Source organism: Bombus flavifrons, chromosome 9 (assembly GCF_040668555.2).
Source record: "Bombus flavifrons isolate JBK064 chromosome 9, iyBomFlav1_principal, whole genome shotgun sequence".
Taxonomy (NCBI): domain Eukaryota; kingdom Metazoa; phylum Arthropoda; class Insecta; order Hymenoptera; family Apidae; genus Bombus; species Bombus flavifrons.
In genome coordinates, this window is record NC_138450.1 from 15,561,412 (window position 1) to 15,573,537 (window position 12,126).

Here is a 12,126-nt window from a genome sequence, read left to right on the forward strand (position 1 = left end):
GTTTCTCCGCTTCTTTCTCATATTCCTTTTGTTTGCGACGTTCCCGCGTCTCCCATGCTCTCAAACGCTCTTGATAAGCTGCTTCTTTTTCTCTCGCTCTTCTTTCGTTCTTTTTCCTCTCCTTCGCCTCTTCCTCTTCCTCCCTTTCACGCATAATTTCTCTTTCAGTTTTCCTTGCTTCTTCTCTTTCACGTTCTCTTTCTCGTTCCCTGTCCCTTTCCCTTTCTCTATCTCTTTCACGTTCTCTTTCACGCTCTCTTTCGCGGTCACGGTCTCTTTCTCTTTCTCTTTCTCTATCTCTTTCTCGATCTCTATCTCTATCACGATCTCTGTCGCTTCTCTGACGATCCCTCTCTCGTTCCTTAGATCTAGATTTAGACCGCCTTTTGTCTCTTCTACTACTTCCGGTACTACTACTGCGACCTTTATGAGACGTGGGACTACCAAGATCGCCGTCTTGATCGTCTTTAGTGTTACTGCCATCACGCCTGTCTCGTCGCTCTTTTTCACGTTTCTCCCGTTCTTCTTTCTCAACAGCTTCTTTCTTCCGTTTAACTTGAGCCTTCTCCTCCTCCTGCTTCCATAATTCCATCAACTCGTCCACCTCTTTTTTCTCCGAAGGTGCCAATCTTCGCGGCCTTCGAACCACAGGTTTGTCACTCTTTAACACGATTTTTGCCGTTATCCCAACGTCCCGCTTTTTCTCCGGCTTATACCCCTTAATGATATCGCGAATTGCTTCCCGATAATGCGGTTCCTGCACGTGTGTTAGGTCTATTTCATCAGTCTGTTCTATCGCGTTGATTCTAAATATATCCGGCACGTCTTTGTTAGTCTGTTCGTCAAGCCGCAAGAAAGTCACTTCGCCTCGCTTAACCCGTAATTCTACCTGATCCAGAAAATCAGTGCCCAACAACATGCCGTGCTTAGTCAATATTTTGTTCGAAACAACGTGTAAAGTGATTGGCAGTTTATACCCATCAACCAACATTACCTTGGTGAATTCACCCCAGGTCTCATTGCCAGCGGAACTAAGACCGTCGAACTTAAGTTTACATTTACCTAGCGGTGGTGACCCTAACCTCGCATACTCGTCTGATCGAATGAATGTGAGATCACTACCCGTATCCACTAATGCCACAAACCTACAATCATCTATCATCACTTCCTTCATATACTTCCCCTTCTCGGATCTTGACACTACGCAGGTCTCTTTCGGTCGCGCCGTACACCTCGCTGCAACATGTCCAAATCCGCCGCACTCGAAACACCTAACACCTTTTCCTCTCTCCGGACACTTAACACTTAGATGATCCTCACTACCACAAATGAAGCATCTTCTTTTCTTCATTACATCTGCAGATTGACTGAGCTTCTCTTTCTTCTCGGTTTTAGCCGGCTTCACGATCGACTTTACTCTGCGACTCTTCTGCTCTTCGTACATCACTAACCTCTTCCTCAATTCTTTGATTGACGTAGCGCCGTATAATATAGCCTTATTTCTCTCGTCGTCTATTATTCCATCCACTATGTATTCCACCTTTGCTTCCTCCTCTATGTCCACATGGCTGGCTATTTCGAGCATGCGGTACATGTAAGCCAAACATGCTTCATCACTCTCCTTTTTTGTTTCTTCAAGTTTCTGATGTACTTGCCTACTGTTAACTTTCCTCGAAAATTCTTTCACTAGCCCCCTCTTCAACTCATGCCAAGTCCTGGCGTGACACTCGAAGCTCGCGAATATTTTCGCTGATCCCTTCAGCAGCTTCCTCGCGTAGACTGTCTTCTGTCCATCCGACCACATGCACGTATCAGCGACTTCCTCGAACGACTCGAACCATCGTTCGACATTTTCACCTTTGTTGCCACTAAACGACTCTAATGCATCTTCGACGTCTCTGAAACTCAGTGTCGAACCAACACATGCCCTTCGACAATATTCATCACGGTCCTGATACACCCTTCGCGTACCTCTCTTGTGTCTTCTTGCGTATTTTTTGTCATCTTCGTCCTCACTTTCGTCGTCGCTTTCTTCTTCCGACGAAACATCGTTACCGTCCATGGCCGCTTGTAGTCGTGCGCGTAATTCTGCTTTTCTTCCCGTCGTTTTTAAACCCAAACTAGCAAGGCGCTCTTTCAACTCCTTCGTATTCATTTTCTCAACATTTTCGTCTTCGTTACAATCACGCTCAGCTCTCTGTACATTTTCTAAATCTCGTTGACCGGTTGGCTCTTCACCGCCCGTCGCTCCCTTAGGATACGATTGTCCAGCCCTACACGCCCGATTCAGCCTCGCAATCAGCACTGACCTCGCGCCCGATATAGGGAGGTTCATTCGCGCGAGCTTACTTCTCAGCTCCTCCAGCGTCGAACCTTCTTCACCCGACAATCGTTCGTCCCCGACGTTAGCCATTTTTTCACACTACACCAACTTAAATGGTCAACGATATCGTCTTTTACCGCACCGCGTACCGGTAAACTCACAACTAGCGCGAATAGCTCTGTTAAACCGTTTCGTTTTCTGTCTTGTCCAATCCCGGACGAGCCCCCAAAAAATGTAATATCGTGATATAATATATTTACAAGGAATGGATGATACAGATGTTGATTTGACAGAAAAGACGATTGTAGTTCAACCTGAACTATTCACACCAAACATACAGAAAACAGCACAATTAAATAATTAGATAACGACTCGACTTTTTACAAACTGCCATCCACACTCTCTCGGTAACGCCACTCGCCAACAACTGACTGTTGATTCCCCCTCTTTTCCCGTCGCTTGGCAACCGCGCGTGGGCCAGATCACGTAGGCCTACTCTTACCAAAACTACGCGATGGAAAACAAACGCCTAACGCCTCGGCTCTCGCGACATTTCACGCGGTTCACCCGCCAACTCCCAGGCCTCTCACTCACGATACTACATATATATATATATATATATATATATATGTCGGAGATGAAAGGACATCGGAGTCCTCCCTTTGGAACCCCGGGAAAATCCCTTAACACCGTAGTCTAGATTCTATCATAGGCGTAATTAAACAATTGTCGTCTTTCGATCCGATTGTATTTGTTCAAGATTTGTGATAGTGAGCTTGGGCTCGAGGCGATAGCCAGTCGCCGAACGTAGCCGCGGTCAAGGGATGAACGTTTTGCCTAACAAAGGTATGAAGTAATTCTATAGCTCTCCTTAAAAGAAATATCTCTGGCGACACATGACAGTAAACATTCCAACGGTCTCTGTCCCGTGGCCACACGCAGTTCCTATTCTTCGAGAAAGATGATTGCCAGATGTCGATGTCTCTCCACAGTACGTGATCAGCTAGCCCGAGGGCCGTTATAAACACTAATATCTAGTTACCTAAAGTCCTTCGAACAGATGAACAGTCTTTGTCCCAACTACGGGAAGATAGGGGAGATCTATTTCTTTCAACGAACGGCGTCTCCCACTAGCAACTTTCCCTCGAGGGCGGCTAGCATCTTTTTCTAACCACCGATATGGAGATTGACCAATTAGCAGCAACGCCAATTTCCCTCACCTTCTAAACGAAGGCTATCCTCGACGAATCCAAGAATCTCGTGTCCTTAGACACACCCCATCATAGTTTTCCTCTGCAGCATAATCGCGAAGGAAAGTCATTCTCTCTGGTGAAGTCGTATTAGCGAGTTACGTAACGTCTGCACGCTCGGTGGATATTCCACGTTTTAACAAAGAGTCCGACTTAGATTTTGTGAGCATGTTCATCCACCATCCCGTCGACCGCGGATTCGTTATTGAGCCTAGGATCATTGTCATTAGTTTCTCGAGTATCTAATTACCACGGTTCCTTGTCCAATCCTATAATAATCGTATCTGCACTAGTCAATGTCTTCTCTATTGCTTATCGACAATGCGTAAACCAAACGACGATTCGTTTCACGCCCCTAATCCTAATTACAATGTAAACCCGACATCAGAAGTGGGATCAGTGCCGGTTATAACAGTGCAAGAGCTTACGACCATCGTGCGCGAGTTAATTCTGTTGCTAGTGCAAAAATCGAGTGTGGAACCTAACAATTTTTCGCCGCCGCGTTTTAACCCTGAAACCGCGGGCTTCGACTCCGCTGCATGATGCGCAGCTGTTAATTTGATTATGGAGGAAAATCCTTACAATGCAGTGCCCTGAATATAATTTCAATAACGAACGTCGAATCGACTTCTACGTAGTGGAAGCACCAACTGGTGGATCAAGTCATCCGGGTGAGTCGTTTCCATTTTACCCCGATTTTGGAGCCGAGTGCTCACTAATTAAAGAATCCGTAGTCTTGAGATTTTCTGGCAAAAGAACGATTGATACAGTAGTAGTGCGAGGAATAAGAAATATTTGTACTAAACGCACATCTCAAATCTTGTCCGTTGCAGGTGTTAATGGTTAGAGATAAGTTTTTCATGTCCTCGCTGATAGTTATTTAAAAAATATGATATCGCGATTGCTCGTTCATTTCAAGCCAAGGTTTGACGCAATATTACACAAACTAGTCTCGCTACGTATAAAACAATAATAATTGATGCCTGTAATAAAACCGCTGAAAACGAGATCGATGTTAATGAAGTTGACAATGAGGTACATGGTAGCGATAAAAGTCGATTAATCTTTCTTTTCGAAAATTCAAAGATTCATTCGTTACGGGTTTCCTACGTACTCGCGTAAATACAGGCCAGTTAGAAATACAATTAATTGATCCTAACATCACCGTACAAAAAAAAGTCCTTATAGATTCCGCGAGGAAGAGCGCAGAATAGTACGTGAGAGAATAAGCGAATTAATTGGAGCCAAATATCATAAGGCCTAGTAATTCACCGTTCGCGAGGCCTATGTTACACGTGAAGACGAACGATGGTTCAGATAGATGATTAGTAGATTTTCAAGAACTAAATAAAAATACGGTCGCGGATCGGTATCCTTTACCCCTTATTGCAGATCAAGTCGCGAGATTGCAAATGCGAGATATTTTACTAGTCTGACATGGCCAGCGGATTTCGCCAAATCCCTATTCATCCTAATTCTAGAAAATATACAGCAATGGACGATTTGGACAATAAGTTGTTGTTTTCTTCAAATTCTTTTGTGCCTTTGTTCTGTCCACACGACGTCCTTTTATTTTCATAATCGTTTTTCCGAACGGCGATATTGCGCTGACTCCGTTGAAACAAGGATTTTTGCATTTTTAGACAACTCTAATAATTTTGCAACTAATACTTTTCTAAATATTCTAATTTCTTCCTTGCTGCAATTTTAAAACCATCAAAGCGTTTACCACAGAAGTACCCAGAAGTAGTCGTACCAAGTCTTCGGTACCATTTGATCCCTTTTCTAAGAAGGCATAAGAAACCATTTGGTCGGAATAATTTATACCACACTTTTCTTCATTGTATTCGACAACAGCTGTTGGTTTTCATGTTGCGAGCGAACGAAATGAGATCGTGCTTGAGATTCCTTTGGAAACACGTATGGCAGCCAACGTGCCATTCGTACATTGTTGTTTATTTGGATGATGTTCTAATTGTTGCCTACTCCATAGATCGAGTTCTAAAAAGACCATACACCGTATTAAATACCCTCGTAAATGCCAAATTTTCATCTAATTCTTCTAAATGCTCTTTCCTAAACATATCGGTACTCTATTTGGAACATGTAATTCATAACGGAGAAGTCCGCCCCAACCCGGGTGGAATGCAAACCTTGAGTTCTTTACCTGAACCAACGACCGTCACACAGCATAGACAGTTCATAGGTTTAGTTTCTTACTTCCGAAAATTCGTCTCTAAATCTTCACAGGTAATGAAACCTCTATGCACACTTACTTTCGGTAACAAACACATAACTTGGACACATAAACACGAAAAGAGGAGGTAAAAAGCAACTTCCATCCGGACTGATGCTTTGGCGTTAACGATATTTGACCCTGATTATCCGATAGGATTACATACTGACGCTAGTTTGGATGTATATGGGGTTACTTTAACCCATAAGGTTGAAGCTAAAAACAGGGTAGTGAAATATTACAGAAAAGGAACTAACCTTGCGGAATCTAGGTATCATTCATATGGACTAGAGACGTTAGCAGTCGTTATACGCTGTTAAACATTTTCGCCACTATTTACATGATCGAGAATTTCTTGTCGTTACTGATTGTAATTCCTTAAAGTCATCTCTAGAAATGGTGTGAAATTAAATGACAGTGTTTACAGGTGGTGGGCTTGCTTACAAACTTTTACTTTTGACATTATGTATCAAGAAGGTAAACGAGAGGCTCACGTAGATTTCTTCTCGCGGAACCCCGTAGACTTAGATCACCGCACGATCAACAAAGTCGTAGAGAAGGAAATCAATCCGACCGAAATCTCCGAAGATTGGCTATTAGCGGGACAACGTTGCGACTCCCAAATTTCTGAGATCGTCAATAAATTGCAAAACGAGGAGCTCACGGAAAATATAGCGAATATGTATGAATTACGGTCCGGTAATTCCTTCATCGTAAGATACAGAGAAAGGCAGACCTCTCTGCTTGCTCATTGTCCCAAGAGGTTTTAGGTGGTCCGTTATTAACCATGTGCACCAGTCCATTATGCACTTAGGTTGGGATAAAACGCTTGAGAAACTGTACGAGTATTACTGGTTCGAAGGAATGACGAAAATATGTTCGTAAATTCGTAGAGAACCGTCATGCTTGTCAAGTTTCGAAGGCAAGTTCAGGTAAAATACAAGCTGAACTAGATTCTATACCTAAGACCAGCATACCCTGGCATACAGTTCACGTGGACATAGCGGGCAAACTAAGCGGTGAAAGTGATTCGAAAGAATATGTCATTGTTTTGGTCGACGTTTTTACTAAATTCGTATATCTGCATCATACTCGTAAAATAGATTCCCTTAGTATCGTTAAAACACTTAAGTATGCTATATTTTTATTCGGGAGTCCTCGCTGGATAATAGCAGACCGGGGAAGATGTTTTACAGGCAAAGAATTTCAAGACTTTGTAGAGATAAACATATTAAACTCCACTTAATGGCAACCGGTGCTAGCAGGGCCAACGGACAGGTAAAGCGTATTATGGGTACGCTAAAAAATACGTTCACAACAATAGAAACGACCGGGCGGTCCTGGCAAGACGCGATCGGGGAAACACAACTAGCTTTAAATTCTACCCCCAACCGCGTGACTAAGTCGAGCCCATTGGAACTACTAATCGGTAAAACAGCGAGACCCTACGGCTTGTCCGTACCCGACAACATCGAAGAAAGAGAATTAGACATCTCCATGTAAGACAACAGGCGATAAAGAATATAGAAGCAAGTGCCAAATACGATAAGGATAGGTTCGACAAAAACAAAGCTCAAGTAGTTAGGTTTAACCTTGGTGATTTTGTATTACGCAAAAACGAGGAAAGAAACCAAACGAAGCTAGATCCGAAATTCAGGGGTCCATTCAGGATAGCAGAGATTTTGGAAGAAGATAGGTACACCTTAGAAACTTTAGACGGTAAAAGATCATATAAGGACAGACATGACAGACTGAGAAAAACGCCAGACAGCAGCGTTCCTGCTGAGTTAGACGTCTACGATGATGACAACGACGGTGATAATAACGATGCAAGTTCACGGACCTCAGAGGATCATTAATACCACGTTGCGGCTGTGCATCCAGTGTGGTGCTCTGCGCCTTTGTAATACGTCCAGTGGGACATTCTGCGCCTTTGTAATACGTCCAGTGGGACATTCTGCGCCTTTGTAATACGTCCAGTGGGACATTCTGCGCCTTCGTAATACGTCCAGTGGGACACTCTGCGCCTTCGTAATACGTCCAGTGGGACACTCTGCGCCTTCGTAATACGTCCAGTGGGACACTCTGCGCCTTCGTAATACGTCCAGTGGGACACTGCGCCTTCGTAATACGCCCAACGTAGTAACACGATCCAACAATCTGAGATTCACCCGTGTACGAAATCGAAAATGATCTGTCGTGTCGTTATGGTCTGACTGATAACTCACGGAATGCAACTAGCACTTTGGATACAAATTATAACGCCACTAATTTTAGTTCTTTTTCATTTCCCTGCTTGTCAAACCTCTGAACAGAATCTCGTTATCGAAATGAACCCTCGACTTATTTGGAACATTTAATTGAATGGTAAATAATATCAGTTACGTCGAGTCTAATGTAAAAAAAAAAAAAAAGAAAAGAAAAAAAAAAAAAAAAAAAAAATTTTGCAATATTTTAGTTACACACGAGGACGTGTGATAGTCAGGATGGCCGTGTCGGAGATGAAAGGACATCGGAGTCCTCCCTTTGGAACCCCGGGAAAATCCCTTAACACCGTAGTCTAGATTCTATCATAGGCGTAATTAAACAATTGTCGTCTTTCGATCCGATTGTATTTGTTCAAGATTTGTGATAGTGAGCTTGGGCTCGAGGCGATAGCCAGTCGCCGAACGTAGCCGCGGTCAAGGGATGAACGTTTTGCCTAACAAAGGTATGAAGTAATTCTATAGCTCTCCTTAAAAGAAATATCTCTGGCGACACATGACAGTAAACATTCCAACGGTCTCTGTCCCGTGGCCACACGCAGTTCCTATTCTTCGAGAAAGATGATTGCCAGATGTCGATGTCTCTCCACAGTACGTGATCAGCTAGCCCGAGGGCCGTTATAAACACTAATATCTAGTTACCTAAAGTCCTTCGAACAGATGAACAGTCTTTGTCCCAACTACGGGAAGATAGGGGAGATCTATTTCTTTCAACGAACGGCGTCTCCCACTAGCAACTTTCCCTCGAGGGCGGCTAGCATCTTTTTCTAACCACCGATATGGAGATTGACCAATTAGCAGCAACGCCAATTTCCCTCACCTTCTAAACGAAGGCTATCCTCGACGAATCCAAGAATCTCGTGTCCTTAGACACACCCCATCATAGTTTTCCTCTGCAGCATAATCGCGAAGGAAAGTCATTCTCTCTGGTGAAGTCGTATTAGCGAGTTACGTAACGTCTGCACGCTCGGTGGATATTCCACGTTTTAACAAAGAGTCCGACTTAGATTTTGTGAGCATGTTCATCCACCATCCCGTCGACCGCGGATTCGTTATTGAGCCTAGGATCATTGTCATTAGTTTCTCGAGTATCTAATTACCACGGTTCCTTGTCCAATCCTATAATAATCGTATCTGCACTAGTCAATGTCTTCTCTATTGCTTATCGACAATGCGTAAACCAAACGACGATTCGTTTCACGCCCCTAATCCTAATTACAATGTAAACCCGACATATATATATATATATATATATATAGAAGGATCTAATATATTTTCATAATACATAATGAAACGTACAAATATTTCGTACAAATTTTATATTACATACTTTGTTGGAATAAATTATTTTCAAACCTTAGTCACACTTCATTGAAAGACCGAAGCTCTCTTTAAGAGTTCTTTGACTATTTCATTATTTGTTGAGGTGCATAAATATGGAGGAGTTAATTCGCGATAAGCCAAACAAATTCGCTTAGAAGTTATATCTTCTCTTAAAACACAATGTTCCCATTTATACCTACAAAAAATATAGAAGAGAATCTAGTAATTATGTAAATAATGCAATAAAATTCACATTCACTATATTCTATTTTATCTATGTTATAAAATACTTTCTCAAGTTGTACCTGACAATTAAAATAATTGTATAACTAAATTTGCCAAACAATTACAGAAATATAATACGATATAGATGTTTAAGTACTAATTCGCCATGTCTGTAAGAAAAATTTCTTGCCTTGCACTATCATAAAGAATCATAAGCGATCCCTCTGGCATTGGGAGCCTTACAACGATATCTTTATTACTTTCATTTTTATCATTTGTATCAAATTCGAAGCCTTCGAGTATAGTGGAATACTCTGCAACGCTTTCTAAATTATATTTTGTATCTGGACCATGGTAAGGACTCATTGTTAAAACTGAGTTACCCATGACATTCACAGTAGCTATTCTTTCACCCCAAATCCAGCAGTCATCGATATGTGGATCTATTGAAGCTCCTCGTAGCGAATCATACTCTAAAGTACATTGTTCTACCGTTTGGAAATTATTAAGCATGGGTACTTGGCAAAATTTTTGTTGCACAAATTGAGTAGACTTTGGAAAACCATCAAAAAAACCCAACTGAAGCTTTCTTTTCTTGAAGTTGCATTTTGGACCAAAATTCTGGAGTTTTTAAATTATGTCTTAAATCTTCCTATCTTATCTATTAATAAACTTTATCGATATCTCAAAATTTTATAATAATAAATGTAGTTATATATTATACTGTTTGAAATACCTGTTTCCTTCTTCCACTCTGAGAAACTTCCCAAGGTATTTTTTCAAGCGCGTTCTTCAATGAATTAATTTCCCAAGGATTTAGAAAATCTAGCTTTGTATAAAAGTGAATATAAAACAATAGGTTAATATTAATTTCTTACGAATATTATCTCAAATATAAATAATAATAATAAAATTATTATTCTAACAATACTTTTTATCAAGTTCTCTTCACTAAAAAATCTTACTTCTTTTTTTTATAATTGATGGTTGATAATCTCTTGTTATATTCTTAAATGTAAATTAGTTTGAAAGGGAAAATTAACGAATAATATTACCATGAATTAGAAATTAAATAATGGAAGGATGTATCGGATACAGGTAAGTAAATACCTTTATATATACACCAGGAAATTCTATGGCTGTTCCTCGATGATACGGATGATTTTTGTAAAGATCAGCATCCCAACCAGGCCACGATTTGTCACAGTTTGGACAATATACATAACTGGAACATTTCTAAAATATTATAATCCATAATAGTTAATAAGACATAGAAACAAATTTTAAATGTTATGTGTATAAATTTAATAAAAAAGTAAATTATCTAGTTCAATAACAATGTTACCTTTCATATTTTGTATATAAAACAGTAACTTTGCCTACATTAATACATACTGCCTACATTAAAAATTACATACTTGCGTTAGAAAATCATTTGTTTCATTGACGGATAAATTAAATAATAAATAAATAATTTAAATCTTTCATAAAAAATATTAAAAATAGCAATGCTACCAAATAAATTAATTGTCCAAGTATATAACATAATAGAAAACTTATTTGTAAAAAAGACAAACTTTTGGGACATAACCTCAAAATGAGTCTTAAGATTGGGTTTCACAATCTTATGTTCAGTTTCGCAGAGAAGACAAGATCTTATTCCCTTTCAACCACAAGAACGCACTGTTTCCATCCTTTAATAAGTAACAAAGAACTTAAAAGTCGCTAAATACTTATTTCGAACTATATTCATATGTACGTATGTATACATATTTTAGACACATAGTACGTGAAAGTCAGGGAACTAAAGGACAATGTCGATGCGATAGCATAAGAAGGGTAATACGTTGGTTGGGTCTTCTATACGTGTTAACTTTATTCGAAATTACTAGAATAATTTACTATCGACTATAAATCTCCTCGTTTATAATAATGCCTTTATAATAAACTTTTCAACTGATAATCTTTTTACAATCTTCTTTTGACAGAACATTAGCACATTGCCAAGTGTATACCAACAGGTATACAAGGAACACACGACTTTCGTGCGATGTCATTTGTGTTTCAACCATCGTACAATGAACATCGAAGAATTGAACTTTTTCGAATTAAATTATCAATTTACAACATTTGCGTTATTAATTTGTAAGATTCAAGCTATTAATTTACAACATTTAAACTATTCTTTTCTAACAATTTACTATTAATTTATTAACTAATTCAATGGATTAATTTATTAACATTTAAACTATTAATTTGAAACATATAAACTATTGTAGTATCGTGGTCAGATTGTCTAAGAAATATCGGGTGAACTATAAACAATTTTGCGAGAGAGCCTAAGTGCCGACAGGCCGAAAGGGTCGGGAAACTTCAATGGGCCAAGCGGCCCATCAATGTGTCGTCGGTCCTTCAGTCTAGTGATTACGCGGAAAAAGGCGACGTGATCAGGATCGCGGACGGTTACGGAACACGTACGTGGTGGGGGTATGAGAAGAACAAAGG

At 40.2% G+C, this 12,126-nt stretch overlaps 1 protein-coding gene across 1 annotated transcript; it reads right to left on the reverse strand.

The window, feature by feature from the left end:
- Positions 1-9,388: 9,388 nt before the first annotated feature.
- LOC138183331 (alpha-ketoglutarate-dependent dioxygenase alkB homolog 4-like) lies at positions 9,389-11,238 on the reverse strand (the record flags this gene model as incomplete). The annotated part of the gene is made up of 5 exons (XM_069120059.1): positions 9,389-9,592; positions 9,812-10,242; positions 10,358-10,450; positions 10,732-10,846; positions 11,213-11,238. Coding segments are annotated over 5 exons (816 nt in total), but the record flags the coding sequence as incomplete, so codon positions are not given.
- Between the last annotated feature and the right edge of the window lie 888 nt (positions 11,239-12,126).